This window comes from Lissotriton helveticus, chromosome 9 (assembly GCF_964261635.1).
Source record: "Lissotriton helveticus chromosome 9, aLisHel1.1, whole genome shotgun sequence".
Lineage (NCBI taxonomy): Eukaryota > Metazoa > Chordata > Amphibia > Caudata > Salamandridae > Lissotriton > Lissotriton helveticus.
Window position 1 is genome coordinate 172639593 of NC_136070.1, and position 15686 is coordinate 172655278.

At 48.2% G+C, this 15686-nt stretch overlaps 1 protein-coding gene across 1 annotated transcript; it reads left to right on the forward strand.

The window, feature by feature from the left end:
- The first annotated feature begins 691 nt into the window (after window positions 1–691).
- Window positions 692–14500, forward strand: LOC144781064 (small ribosomal subunit protein uS14). The gene is made up of 3 exons (XM_078659700.1): window positions 692–849; window positions 1609–1708; window positions 14279–14500. The coding sequence occupies exons 1-3, from the start codon at window positions 788–790 to the stop codon at window positions 14285–14287; spliced, it is 171 nt and encodes a 56-aa protein (XP_078515826.1). The 5' UTR covers window positions 692–787; the 3' UTR covers window positions 14288–14500.
- The last annotated feature ends 1186 nt before the right edge of the window (window positions 14501–15686 follow it).

A 15686-nucleotide genomic window follows, 5' to 3' on the forward strand; every position in this document is an offset into this window, starting at 1 on the left:
GTCATTAGCTCCAATTTTTACAAATGCGAGACAGATTGCATCGCAAATGCTTGTTTTTAAGTGTGCAGATCATCAAGTAGATAGCAGCACTCCTGCCCCCGGGCGTGCTCTGGAGATGCTGTCTGCCGATGGACAGCACGGCACGGGTCCCTTTGCCTCGGTTCCTCATACCGAAGGTGGGCAGCATACGGTTAACGACCTCCGCCTCACACTGCGGCTTCATGATGCCTCCAGACAAACAGCGGCACTATCCTCCTAATACCGCCGTTCACTCAACTCCACAACACTCAATAAAGAGGCGAGCCAATCGGAAAGTCGCTCTCTAGTCCCAGCGTGCAGCGCGGGGCGGCATTTCCGGAGGAAGCTGAGTCTGTAAGGTTTGGTACAACAGAGACCAAGGAAGAGTGTAGCCTGTCATACAGCGACCAATCTGTTCTTAATGTGTTTTTTGGCACAAGCAACGGTTACATACCAAAGACTAAATGAACGCAGTTTGTACATATCAGTGGATTTTGAAGCGAGAGTGTCTATTTTGTGTTATATTTAAAGTAATTTAACGTCGCTCAACATCATAATATGGCAGTTATTTGCGAAAATGAAAGGAAAGCTGACACGCATTTTTAAGGTTAAGATCTGTGCTCAAAACTCAGCTTAATACATTGAATGGATTGTTGTTTGAAACTACAGGAAGTTACTGCTCGCGCTGTCCAATGGGACTGACGCAAAGGGGTTGATAATGTGACACTTGACTCCGCCTCTTCCTTTTCGCGATCTGTGAAAGAACAAGATGGGTCACCAGCAGCTTTACTGGAGCCACCCGAGGAAGTTCGGACAGGGTTCCCGATCTTGGTTAGTCAGTAGTGGGCGGTTGGAACTACGGGCTTTCTTTGGTGCAAACAACACCCAATTGTTTTTCAGACTCAGTAATGTCAGGGGGATTGCTACGGAGGGAGCAGCAGTACTCACACGCGTATGGCAGCAGACTGCGCGGCCAGTGCGGTTTGAGCGGACGTTCTCCCAGTGCCGCTCGTCCGGGCTACACTGAAATAACTGACCCTCCAGCCCCCAGGCTACATGTATTACCGCTATTTCATCCTCCCAACCATTGCCCGGTTTCATCACCACGTACAGTACTCGCTGTTTAGGTGCATTCTTCCCATCCAAACTATTTCACAAAGCACCCTTACTGGCTACATGTCATTTTTGACTTCCAGTGCACTACAAAAAGTAGTTTAACTAAACCGGCTGTCAAACAAATACATGCAAGAGTGCTATTCATTCAAGGTTGCGATGTAAAGTGAGCCTTTGTATTGTAAGACCTGCAGTGATTTCAAGAGGTACCAGGTGAACGCCCCTCTTGTATTTAGTAGTTTCACTTTAAATATTTTTGTACGGCAAAGCGTACTTTGCGGTGCATTTAGTAGACAGGGTTAATATATCATATTTAGGTTTTCGTATTCTGAACAGTTTAGGTTTTTGTTGGAAAGTTGTTGCTCGTCATTTTTGACTTTGACTTGATGGCAGCATGCATCTGAATCAAACCTGAGAGGAGCGTAACACTACGGTAACTCAAAGTAATGTCTTGGTTTTTTTTTGTTTATTTTGTAGCCGCGTTTGCTCGAACAAGCACGGACTGATTCGCAAGTATGGTTTGAACATGTGTCGCCAGTGTTTCAGGCAGTATGCCAAAGATATCGGCTTTGTAAAGGTAAGGTAATCGCACAGTTAACTTTGCATTAATCTGCCATTGGCAGTCTTTGTTCGAAAATTGAAAGTGTGGGGCGTACATTGAACTAGCAGAGACGTAGGTTCTTTGTGTGCAAGTTGTTGCACCGTGACATTTTTTTTTTATTGTTATGGTACAAGGCTGTGCGTGAGTTTGTTACATAGATCGTAACAAGTGCAACGTGCTGTAGGAGTGGTGCACACTTATTTAGAGAAGCACCCGGCACTTGTCCATGCATACCATATCATGGTGACTTTAGTTGTCTTAGACAAACATAGAAAGCTCTCTAAGTGGTAGCTGTTGAGAGCAGCCTTCAAGCTTAGTCCAGAAGGAGTGTTAAGCAGCTTGTTTTACCAGAACTAATCGTGCAGTGTAGGTTAAACGAAAAAGAACTACACAGTGTAGTTATAAAAATAGTTATATTTATTATACACGCTCACTAACACATTGGTACATCTCCTACCCGGAGATATCAGCACAATACATTCATTATTTAAAAAGGAATTCAGGTAAGGAGCACAAATACATAGTGGTCTTCAGGGGGAGACTAAACCATATACTTCTAAAGTGGAATGCAAAATGTGACTCAAGTCGAGACTTAACCCAGAAGACTTAGAGCTGGGGCCCCAAGAAACCACCCTAGGTAAGAACCCAGGAACCCCACGGAGGCTGTGTGCAGAGTGGAAAACACTTCTGCGTACTCAATGCAGGTCATTGGAAAAGTCGCAATTACAATTTTCAAGAAGCCCTTCCCAGAGGACCCTGAAGAACCCCCATAAAAAATGGAAGGTTAGAGAGTCACCCCACCTGTGGATACACCAGGATACCTACACCAAGGAAGTCTGGTGCATAGGTGTGAGGTGATTTCGGAAACCACTGTAGACCATTATGGCGGACTACAGTGAAGATGCAGCTGGTGAAGGTGAGTCCGGTGGAATCAAAGTGTGGAATCTTGAAGAGGATTACCTACAAGCAGAGGGGAGAGAGAGTCTGTCAATCGGGAGTGACTCCAAGGCATGGAAAACCAATGACCACCGATGATGGAAGATGCAGGAGAGGCAACAGTGACCTTGTCGCTGCAGCTGTGAGAACCAGGCAACGCTGTGGAAGACCAGGAGTCTTTCACAAGCTGTCCAATGTCGGAAGTCCAGAACCAGGAGGTCGGTGTCCAACGGAAGCACCAACCAGCCTGGGCAGCAGCAACAGATGTGAAAAACGAAGAAGGTGCAGTGTCTGGATAAGCAAGGTTCAGGGAACTCTCCAGGTGCAGGAGAGTCAGAGCAGGCCCTGAGCAAACAGGGGAGCCCACTGGAGCCAAAGAAGACCCTCAAGAGGACCCACAGGCCAAAGGCATAGGAGTCGCAAGAGGACCTAGAGCAGCTCACCAATTATGCAGGCCCTGGTGCAGAGGATGCGGTGAGGACTAAGATCATGGCCGGAAGATATGCTGGAGGCTGGAGCTTCTTCGAGCCCGTAGATCTCTGTAGAAGAGTCACCAAGCCTTGGCAATGGCAGGTCAACGTGGTGCACAGGGGTGCTGTTCCAGCGGTTCTGATGAGTAATACTGGCCTAAAACTCAGTCCTAAGACAGTGCAGGCCTCGAGGGAGTTGTAGAATCACCACCTGTGTTGCTGGGCTTTTCGGAGTCTGGAGGACGTCGGGGGGCAGCAGACTGGTCAGCTTAGTTGCGGTGCCTGCAGATGCAGGTGAGCGACTCCTTGACTCCAAGGGGGATTCTTTTGGGTGCCTTTGATGCTCACATCCATGGAGAAGAACCTGGATGAAGTACAGGCACAGACTCAGAAGACTGACCGGACCACGAAACCAGGAGCAACAGGGGTCTTCCAAGATGCAGTCTTGCTTGCCAAAGCGAAGTCCAAAGTGCCCAGACAGTAGACGTGGTTTCGGATCTGAATCTTGTCCCACGATGAATCTGAAGAGCCAACCACAGGTAAGCCCTTAAGTACCTAAACGAAAGAGTTCAGACGATTCAGGGGTCTTTCCTAGAGGAGGGGCTGGACAGAGGGTAGGATATTTCCATGTTCTTTGTCCAGTTTCGCACCAGAGCGGGAGCCAACGGCTCCCTGAACTGGTTTCAACTGGAGTATGCAAGGAGAGCACTAAATATGCCCTTCAAATCAGCCTGGTGGCGCTGGTAAGCGCCTCACCCAGCCCAATACACAAAGTCCTGTCTGGGAGGTGGTCACACCTACCTGTGACAGGAAACCTATTATTCTACTTTCCCCCGCCAGAGTTCAGCAGCAGGAAGGCAGAATCGTGTCTGTGGTCGGCAGCAGCACTAGCTTGCTTTCAGACCCTGAAAGGCTGGCACTGGGAATACAAGCCGCCAGTACATGGGATCCTACATCCAACACTGGAACCAGTGTTTGGGTAGGATTCCAACATGTTTGATACCAAACATGACCAGTTTCAGAACAGCCAGTATATAGTTAGACTTCTCATACTTGACGTCCACTATATGTATAAAATGGCTGACCACACTTAAAGCCCGGAGAATTAAGTCTGGGGTTTTTAGGGGGTATCCTGCTAATGCAGGGCACCCTCACACTTCTAACCAAGCACCCTGCCTTCATGATTGAAACGCCTGCCTTACGGTTGACTTATAGGTTTTAAGTGCAGTGACCTCAGATATAAGGAAACTTAGATCTGTTGTGAGTGGTGCTAGCACCAGCTAGCACCAGCTCACACAGGCTGCAGTGGCAGGTCTCTATTCACAGTTTGAGTGGTCTCTCAGGTGGCATAATACATGCTGCAGCCTATGGGAGACCCCCGGTGTACCTATGCCCTGGGTCCATTAGTACCATATAGTGGGCCTTAAGCGTTTACCAGTGGCTAATTAGGAAGGTACCAAAGTACCTACTGTAGTCAAATTTAGGGAGGAAGCACAGTGACTGGGAGTCCTGATTAGCAAAATCTCAGCCAGACTAGTCAAAAACACACTGACACCAGGCAAAGTGTGGGGGGGTAACTATGCTAGAAGGATCCTACCCTTCCTACATGTGCTTTATTTAAATGTACAGTACTTGTCAAAGTAGTACGTAATGAAGTGAGTGGGAGGGACAATGGGGAAGTGTAGTTGGGGCACAGGCAAATACGGAAGCTCACAATTCTTGCTGCAGTTAATGGCCAGATTGTGAGCCATTGACAGGTAGTTATAGGTTGCAAGTAAATGACCCATTTGGCGTAAAGTATGAGAGCCTATTGGTCTTGGCATGTTTTCTTTGAATGAACGTATCCTTCAGCCATTGTGGTTAGACCTAGCCGGGCTGGCTGGTTCTTTGGCAGTCCTTGTAACAAGTATTCCTGCTGTTTTTTATTTTTAGCTAGTGTATTTCCTTTCAGGCATTGGCTTTTGAAGAGGTATCGTTAGGTGATTTATAAAGCATATGGCTACCTAAGAAAGGTAACCTAGAGCTAAGCTCATCGCAGTAAGCTTTTTGCTATCGGAAGATTTATACCTGCCACATTTTTAGCAGTTTACGGAAGACTGAGAGCAAGGAAAAAGCTCTCCAGGTCAGAGGCAGAGAGTTCTAGAGCTTATGATCCAAATAGGTGAAAGCGTAACCTCCTTGAAGGAACTTCCTTACTCTGGGAATTACGGCCTACTTGAGATTGTTTGACGGTAGAGAAAGCTTGGGTGAATACTCCAGGTCAGAGGCAGAGAGTTCTAGAGCTTATGATCCAAATAGGTGAAAGCGTAACCTCCTTGAAGGAACTTCCTTACTCTGGGAATTACGGCCTACTTGAGATTGTTTGACGGTAGAGAAAGCTTGGGTGAATATGAAGGCACCAAGAATCTCAAGTAAATGGGCCCAGAGTTGGATAGACATTTGTGTATGCAGCATAGAGCTATGAATTGATTTAACACAGTGTTCAATTGGCAGGCAGTGTAGGTCATGTAGCGTCTGTGTGGAAGTAAATTTAGGGGGGAGATAGATGTGCATAGGTGTTTTGCACTGTTGGGAGCTGCTTTAGCAAAGTCTTTGCGATGTCCAGGTAGAGGATATTACCACAATCAAGCCTAGAAATAACCAGTGCCTGGATTACAGTTCTGTAGGCTGAGACCGGAAGACCTACAGGAATTTTCCTGAGCCATTTTAGAATATCTAAAGCAGGTGGCAGCAACCTTGGTAATCTGAGGTCTCATGCCACCAAGCCAGCCCCTTAAATTCTTGACCACAGGTATTGGAGTAGTGGCGTGACCAAAGCATGTTTTCTTAAAGAGATGCATTTTTAAAGTTGGGTGAGTTAATCATAGATTGAGGGGCACGCTTGCTGAACACAAAAGGTGGACAGGAGTCGAGAGCAAAACCTGATTTGCTGGTAGCAAGGAGCAAAGTGAAGGTCAGCCGCATTCTGGGGTGAAGTACACTTAAGGCATGCCAGGTAGCAATAGATGTGTGCTGGAGTAGGGTGTGTCGGAGAAAGAGGTCTGAATGTCAGCTGGTTTCTTTTTAAGAAAAGTGACAAACTCATCACACTGAGGTGAGAGGGAGGTAACTGGATCTGAGAGTGTTTTTACTACATGAGAGTTTTAGGGCAGAGTTGAGCTGAATCTATTTTATTGGACTAGGAGGCTCTGACGACGCAAATTTGTTTTGATAGTTTTTTCAAGTCGACTTGTCAGACCCTCCAGGATATCGCGATTTGCAAAAAAATCGCGAAATCAGCCGAATGTCGCAAATCCCGCGATATTTGCCCAAGCGCCCGCGAAATCTGCCGTTTTGCCAGCCATTAGTACTTCAGAGATGAGATCTAAATATATGAAAGTCTTATTTAAGGTCCCCGAATGCTTTGAAACGGCGCTTCGGAAAGGCTGTAATGTGCCCGTCCGTGCCTCACATTTTCCGTCCACACTGCGCATGCCTGTGTGGAGAGCCCACAAAAAATTCTGATGCATCTCAAGTTGCTGTTTACATTTTACAAATGCAGCTTTGTTATCCTGGAAGTAACCGCAGCGGAAAATTCCCTAACTTGGCCATTTCACCATCCCGCTGCTCGTGTGTTCAGTAATATTGCGTCCGCTTCTTCTTCGGGACGCTGTGCTGATTTCTCGGCACGGGCGGGCACGCTGCGAGCTGCAGGCCTCTAACTCCGTGCCGCGTTTCACCCCTAAAACAATTAGACAAGCGTTGCAATGCTCCTTCTGGGACGCCCCGAAGATTTTACATGAACTTTTTGTAGAGTTCTGCATTTAAGTGCTTGAGGAGAACTGAGACAGAGACAGAGCTATCGCCAAGGTGTGGAAAAGGAAAGAGGGTTTAACTGAGATTAGGATGACGAACGGCGGCCATGAGGCCGGCTGGATAGCTGCACACCTATCAGAGAGGAGAGAGGGAGGGAGGGACAGAGGGAGGGAGGGACAGAGGGAGGGAGGGACAGAGGGAGGGAGGGACAGAGGGAGGGAGGGACAGAGGGAGGGAGGGACAGAGAGGGGGGGGGAGGGACAGAGAGGGGGGGGAGGGACAGAGAGGGGGGGGAGGGACAGAGGGGGGGGGAGGGACAGAGAGGGGGGGAGGGACAGAGAGGGGGGGAGGGACAGAGAGGGGGGGAGGGACAGAGAGGGGGGGAGGGACAGAGAGGGGGGACAGAGAGGGAGGGAGGGACATAGACAGAGAGAGGGAGGGACATAGACGGAGAGAGGGAGGGAGGGACATAGACGGAGAGAGGGAGGGACATAGACGGAGAGAGGGAGGGAGGGACATAGACGGAGAGAGGGAGGGAGGGACATAGACGGAGAGAGGGAGGGAGGGACATAGACGGAGAGAGGGAGGGACATAGACGGAGAGAGGGAGGGACATAGACGGAGAGAGGGAGGGACATAGACAGAGGGAGGGAGGGACATAGACAGAGGGAGGGAGGGACATAGACAGAGAGAGGGAGGGACATAGACAGAGGGAGGGACAGACAGAGAGGGGGAGGGACAGAGAGGGAGGGACAGACAGAGAGGGGGAGGGATACCGAGAGAGGGCGAGACGGAGGGGGAGGGGGAGAGGGAGTCAGAGGGGGACAGAGACTGAGGGACGGAGAGAGGGACAGAGCGAGAGGGACGGCGTGAGAGACGGACGGCGTGAGAGATCGAGAGATAGGGAGGGACACCGAGAGAGAGGGACACAGAGGGCGAGACGAGGGAGAGGGAGACCGAGAGAGGGACAGACACGGAGGGACGGAGAGAGGGACGGAGAGAGGGACAGACTGAGGGACGGAGAGAGGGACAGAGAGAGGGACGGAGTGAGAGACTGAGAGAGAGGGACGGCGTGAGAGATGGTGAGAGAGAGAGGGACGGCGTGAGGCGGTGAGAGGGACGGCGTGAGGCGGTGAGAGGGACGGCGTGAGGCGGTGAGAGGGACGGCGTGAGGCGGTGAGAGGGACGGCGAGAGAGAGAGGGACGGCGAGAGAGAGAGGGACGGCGAGAGAGAGAGGGACGGCGAGAGAGAGAGGGACGGCGAGAGAGAGAGGGACGGCGAGAGAGAGAGGGACGGCGTGAGAGAGGGACGGTGAGAGAGACAGTGAGAGAGAGGGATGGCGAGAGAGAGAGGGACAGCGTGAGCGAGACGGTGAGAGAGAGGGACGGCGTGAGAGAGACGGTGAGAGAGAGAGGGACGGCGTGAGAGACGGTGAGAGAGGGACGGCGTGAGAGAGAGGGACGGCGTGAGAGACCGAGAGAGGGACGGCGTGAGAGACGGTGAGAGAGAGGGACGGCGTGAGAGACGGTGAGAGAGAGGGACGGCGTGAGAGACGGTGAGAGAGAGGGAGGGGGACGGAGAGAGAGGGACGGTCACGGATAGAGAGAGAGACGGATGGATGGGCAGGAGATTTTTATAATTGTATGTCCATCTCGTTATCTATTGTGTGTTATATGATATCCTAATATTTTACACTGGCTTCGGACGAGAGTTTTGAATGTTTGCATTTGGTTTGCTCTGCTTTTATGGATTTCTTGCTAAAATCAGAATAAAATTCCATTTGATTTGACTTTTACTGTCTGTCAATGCGAGCCATGCAAATGGCTTCAACGAGATGTTGTGCTAACATGGAATGGTTTTAAGATATAAGCTGTTGTGGCGCTGTTGAGTTAGGTTTTGCACTGATGGCCACCTTCAAATCCAGGAGCAATGATTTTTTTGCTCTCCTTGTGTTTTCTGTGTGGATGTTCACAATGGGCTTACTTTTTTGAGCACATCTGTATGTTTCAATGACTAGAACGTAAGCTACTTGGAATATCTGAAATCCGAGGGTTCCCTAGTAAGGATATAAAATGGGCTAATACATGACCCCATGAAGTCTTGTTGCATAAAAGAGTTTGAAGGCGCTGCCAGTCTCCGGGGACAGGAGATGTACATGCGTATGGTAAGCACATCTCCTGTCCGTACGCGTGCACATCTCCTGTAAGCTTGTGCCTTCTCTTGTCTCCCTTCGGGACAGAAAGCATCAGCAATAGAGTCTCATAGCTTCATGTTGCTAAATAACTCAAAAACAAAGATATCTGTGTTTGTTGTAGGAAAAATGGCCCAAAAAAATGCCGCAAAATTCCCATATTTGTGCCGCTAAATTTCCTTTTTTGTGCCGCTAAATTTGCTAATCCATGCCGCTATATCCTGGGGGGGTCTGACTTGTACTTCTGTTTTTAGGTCTCGCCTAGGTAGCGCGCATGCGTTGCTCTAGGAGATGACCTTTAGAAATCGGTCCGCTCTCTTCCTCACACTCGTGCTTGAGGCGGCATCCACCTTGCGGGAGCTAGCAGCGGCCCGCAGGGGCCATGTTTTCAATTAGCGTGAGCACGGTGCGTTTCCATTTGCCTGCTCGCGGTTACTTTCACTTTTGTTGCCAGCTCGACATCCTGGCACTTTTGCGGCTGCGTTAGGAGTCTTTTCCGCCATCACTTCCGCTGCATCCCACCTCATGGCCTTCTCTCGCACAATATTGCTTCCGCTTCCCTGTCCATTCTATCCCCCACCACACCCTGCCTGAACTCCCATTCCCACAGCAACATTTACGGAGCTGCCGCGAGTGTCTTATTCAGCCAATGCAAGTTAGGCAATGTAAGCTCTGTTGGTTTTGTCTGTGCCATAAATAAATTACAGCCTCCAAATGGCTAATGCTTAGTGCATGCTTCACCTTTTCTCAAGCAGCGGCTGCTGCGGCGGACACAGCAGGGTGTGTGTTTTGCTCGCACTGCCATTGTCCCCTGCTCAGGAACTCACTAGCGCTCAGACTTGTATTTAAATGGTACAAGCATTTCCCTGGCTCAGCACGTCACCTGTGAGATAGCATTAGTCCAGGCATGCACAGCGCAGCGAAGATTACAGTGTTTTAGCAGCTTTTAGAGTTTGCGTGCAATTGCTAAGGCACAAGCTCCAGCTGCTGGGCAAAAGTTTGATTGATTTTACTTTGGAGTGAATAGTAAAATGCATCACCATTAGTTGTTTGGTTGCAGCAGGGTAAACCTTTAGCTTTCTCAAGTAAAAGAAGGCTAAAATTGTTTATTTAATTTGCTCTCCCTGCACAACCACCCTATCAGTTACTCTTAGATTCCTGGCATCATTCCAGGTTGCTGTGACCCTGTGATTTAAAGCCAGCGAAACTGTTGACTGTGACCCTTGACCCTCGGGTAGGTCACTTTCCCACCGCTGTAGCTCCGCCTGTCCTGAACGCTGTGCCGCCTGCTCCTCCCTCCAGATCGGCGCTCTACTTCCTGCGCGATCGCCGCCTGGACTGCCTTTGCCCTGCTTCTGTGCCCCGTGTGCCTGCCCGCCCCCTTCTCTTTTGTACCCCGAATGATTGAGTGAGTGTTTTCTTCGTGGCTCCTGCCTCCCCTAGGTTCACCGCGATCCTCGTAGGGCTCCTCAGCCCCATCTCTCCTGCCGCTGCCCCGCCCCCCTGCACCCATTGGCTACTACCCTCCTGCCTCGCCTCATATGGAGCCCGCGCAGCGGGCGCGCCAAAGGCAAGCCAGTCTACGCCCGTCCACGCCTGAACCGCGCCCAGTGCCGGGACCCCTGGTCCTCGACGATGCCAGCGCACCAGACGAATTTACGACGCCACCACCATCAACGCACTCAACGCCGGCCGGATCCCCGCCTGCTACCGAGCCACCCCGAAATGCACCCACACACCCTTCACCTGCCAAGCCTGCCAACTCACCTGCCTCCGAACCTGCACCGCACCCGCCAAGCCGAGCACCAGCAACAACCACCTCAAGTGCATCCTGCTCAGCACCCGCTCCGTCCACAGGCACGCCGTCGAACTCTGGAACCTCCTCGACACAACCTCACCAGACGTCGCCTTCCTCACAGAAACCTGAATGAACGCCTCCTCAGCCCCCGACATCGCCATAGTCATCCCGGATGGCTACAAGATCACCCGGAGGGACCGCGTCAACCAAACCGGAGGAGGCATCGCCATCGTCCACAGAAACGCCATCCGCATCACGACCAACTCAGACGACACCCTCACCGCCGCCAAGCACCTTCACTTCCAGATACACACCGACCCCAAGACCACCCTCAGAGACACCCTCATCTACAGACCCCCGGGACCACGCACACAATTCAGCGAAGCCATCGCAGACTTCGTCAATCCGCACGCCCTCACCCCACAGACTACATCCTCCTAGGGGACCTCAACTTCCACCTGGAGAACAACAAGGACTGCAACACTGCCGCCCTGCTGGCCAACCTCGGACTCAAACAACTGGTAAACCCCCCCCACCCACTACGCCGGCCACACGCTTGACCCCATCTTCTCCTCCAGCAAGCACATACATTGCTGAATTTCCAGTGGTCGCCTAAATGTTCCAAAGTGCACATATGTCACATCGTATGTCACCATTAGCTTAGGTTCCAAACGTTTTTTTCACTGGGAAACCTCTCACTATTTTTATTTGTTGTACAAAATATTTCACTTCCTAAGTTCTATGTGTATATATATCTTAGCTTACCTACTTACTATATAAACAATTTTACAAATTGAGTCCTAGGGGTTTGTGGCCAGCTTTCTTTCTGACATCAATTGAACCCTGCACATTGCCATCGAACACGTTATTATTAAAACAAACTTTATTAGTCCACAGGAGCCATTGTTTCCTCAGCAACTTCCAAAGTACATAGTATTTAAGTAGTTGCTGCTGGGCTTTTCACCAGCTATTTACAGTCCCACATTGCAGATCTATTTTTGCTGTGCAACATGGCTTTAAGGAAATAAAGTGCTAATGCACGACTAGCATTGCCCGCGCAATACCACTTTATTTTTATTTACTTTACACCATGTCGCACAACCTGTTTGCACTGCTGTGGAACACTTAAAAAAAAAAAAAACTTGACTACGCCAATAGGTCTTTCATAGGCAAAACCTGTATGCTTTGCTAATCGTAAATAGCTCTATTACTTTTAGTACTATTAAAGGTACAGTACTCAGTAGCTAAAACGTTATAATCCATTAACAATTCTCTTCCGAATGTGTATCTGTATTTACCTCAACTATACTTTGGCACAGTACTATGCACCCTAATCCACTGGTAGATGTGTTTATACATGTAGCCAAACCCAGCATCTGATTGCTCTAATTGGGTCACAGTTGATAACCTGCTTTGTTTCGTTTCAAGTCTTTAGACCTCCTTTAAACTTTTCCGACTACTGAAGATGGTCTGACTTAACATAGTGGTGCACCTCTTAAGCCTTCACCAGTAGCAAGGTTTTTTTCTTTTCCTTAGTGTGAGAGGTGTATAGGGAGAGAGCAAAGTTTTCATGTCTTTAGTCTTCGCCTTTCTGTCACCAGAGCTCTTGAAGTCACTAACTGTGCTGTAGGTGGTCAGCTTATATCCTGTCAAGCTCGGGTGAAACTGACCGCGATATCCGCATTGGGGAAACCTTGCCTGGTGCCTTCCAAGCGACCGAAAAGCATGCTAGGGGTTGCCAAAGTTCGCTCTTCAATATGTTTTTGAGCCACACACATGGTAAAACTCCACCACGCAGCGGCTGGTGGAATTTGACCAGAATTCCGCAGGCGGGGAAAAATATATTGCCCACCCCAAATTTATTGATTAATTTCTTTATTCCAGTTTTATAGCAGGGCAATTGTACATAGTCCTATACAGTTATAATTGCACATAAATATGCACAATTATTAAGGACTACGCTGTCCTATTACAAACCGGCATGATGCTGCTCCGGTTGTCATGCAAGACTAGCAGACTCTCATGGTTGTTGAATTTATTAAATCTCATAATTTTCTATGCCTTTATGTTTTAGAAGTATTTAAATAACCATAGATGGGGAACTATTACCCTAAATGGAATGTAAAAGCATCAACATCATATGACTTGCCCCGCCAACAATGAGTTTATCCGTTTTTCAATATTTATTGAAGCAGTGACTCTTGTTTTAAAAAAAAAAAAGTGCACTGCTGCTATTAATAGAAGGAAACAAAATAGAGTAATTATGAGAATGGTAAAGAATAAAAACAGTTCAACCATTGTGCTGTTGCATAGATTATATGCTTTCGTGTTGATGCAATTATATGTTGTGCTCCTACCTACCGCTCCTTATCCTAGTGTACCTAGGGGAGGGGGGGGGGGGTGAATCTGCCAGAATCCCTGTAGGGCAGTGATACGGCCCGGGGACCGCATGTGGCCCTCTGACCTTTACATGGGCACCATGAGCTGCTGTTTACTCTACTCAGCACAAACATTAAACATTTTTTAAACAGCAAGCATTTAAAAGTGAATTACAGTTAAAGGGAGTAGCTAGGGTGTACTGCACCCCTTAACTTTAGAAGCACCCTTCAAGACAGCAAACGTGTATAAATTATACACAATTTGGTCAAGTGGGGAAGCCAGGATTCATCCTAGGTCTTCCGGTTCCATATTGTACTGTTCAGTTCAGCCACTAGTTGTATATGCTTAGCTTCCCCATCATCCACCTTACGCCTCCCCCAACCAACAGTGCCGTCCAAGACCAAACTTTTTGGCCCTGGGAAAATGTTTGTGAGTACCCATGCTGTAGGGTGGCATTTTATTTGTGGTAGGAATAGACCCCCTGACAACCTCCCCGTGTTTCAGTTGTGAAGTAATGTTTCTTGTATGAAGGTGTTTATATCTCTGTTAATGTTACAATGCATAAGCTAAGCGTAAATCCACTGATATAGACCGTGTGGAGTCCCTGAACGTGGCTAAAAGATTATGAATTGAACAGGGTGTTACACCGAAACAGACTTCATATTTAACAGCCTGCTCCTTGAACAAATGACTGTCTGATAATGCAGAGTTGACCATGCATTTCTAAAGAACCCATAATCCAAAGACGTGCATTTCAAAGTTCCAGTTGCCAGTAATTTATCACATAAGTGTTTATAAATGTATCCTTTTAGTTTTGTACTTCTATTTATTTAACTTGGCCAGATTGAAAACATTTAAGTCTTGCATATATATGGAGTGTCTTGTATAGTAACAGATCTCATCCGGTATTGTTTTTTGTAAGTTTAATGGGGGAGGGAACCTTCATGCTTTAATAATGTGTTTTTTTTCATTCCTAGTTGGACTAAACTACACAAAAAAGGCTGCTGCGTGGACGTCCAAGGAAAGAGTGGCAAAGACAAAGAAAGGAAAGCTATGGAGATGCACAAAATGGACTATGCTTCCACCATGTTTAATTAGCATTTGCCATATTCTACATAAATGGCAGTCAATATAAGGCTGGAATGTTGAAGAGGCTTTTTGCTCTGTTAACAGCTTGGAAATAAATGGTTGCAGTCTTACGTTTTGTTTCCTTCAATTTATTCACTATAACTTTGTGCACTTTAATTTGGAGCGATTAGAGTGAGGGTCACTTATCCTTTAAAGAGGACCATTGCTTAGTTCACACTTCTGTATTCACAAACATTAGGTAATCTTGTGAAATCTGAGCTCTCTAAGTGGGAGGACAGAAGTGGTAAATGAGGTGAAAGCCTCTGGCACACAACTGGAATTGAGCTTGGTATGGAAAAAGTTGGAGACCATGCAGCCCTCTGTCAAACGAGAACCGTGACAGCATAAAAGCTAGAGGACATGTTGCTTATTATACCAGATACATGCTGCCTACTACGAAGTGGTATTCTGCCTGCATGAGGAAGTGCTTCCAACTGTGCTGAAAATTACAGCCAATACAGGAAGAGCAGGTGCTTGAAGTGTGCAAGTGCCTGAATGAAAAGTGGTGGACGGGAGAACATGCAGTCTACCTTGTGTTCTTGCAGTTTTAACAGTGGCTCTTAAGTGTGCAGTTTTGTGATTTTCTAGAAAATCAAACAATTCGAAAGTTTTTAGCCAGAAGTGGATTCCTGTTTGGGGTGTTACAATGCTTACCATGTCAGCTTATTGATTTGGCAGCTTATTTAGCGCAAACAAATGCCCGAGGGCGTCCAGGTGCTAAAGTGGTTAGTCTAAGGGACAAGAGCATTATTACTATGCTAAAAAGACATTAGGAGGGGAAAAATCCAGGTCTTGAAGGACTTGGGGAAAGGAATATGGGCTTCCAGGCAAGAGATAGATTGAGGGGGGGGGGGAGCATTCCAAAGCTTAGATGCCGCCACAGCAAAGACTCTCCCTCCCCACCTTGCCCTTCGAACCCCTGGAATAACTAACAGGTTTTTCCAGCAGAACACAACTGTCTGGTAGGAATATACAGTTGAGAGATGCTGAACTCCTTCAGGTCCTGAGTTGTGAAGTGCTTTATGAAAGTGCAAAAGGCCTTAAATACAATTTGTTTGGCAGCCGGGAGCCAGTGCAGCTTCCGAATAGCAGCAGAGACTGAATAAAATTGTAAATTGATACTTGTATAGCGCACTACTCACCCGCAAGGGTCTCAAGGCGCTTGTACGAATACCGCTGTGGAACCCATCCTGGCTTTCCCTGTGAGGTGCCCACTCCTGGGCACCCCCAAGGCGGAGGTCAGGCATCCTTAGCGTT

Excerpts from the sequence above, each read along its gene's own strand:
- LOC144781064 (XM_078659700.1), top strand. The coding sequence starts at position 788 with ATGGGTCACCAGCAGCTTTACTGGAGCCACCCGAGGAAGTTCGGACAG. Across the intron at positions 850-1,608 it reads GGACAGGGTTCCCGATCTTG|CCGCGTTTGCTCGAACAAGC; the intron begins GTTAGTCAGTAG and ends TTTATTTTGTAG.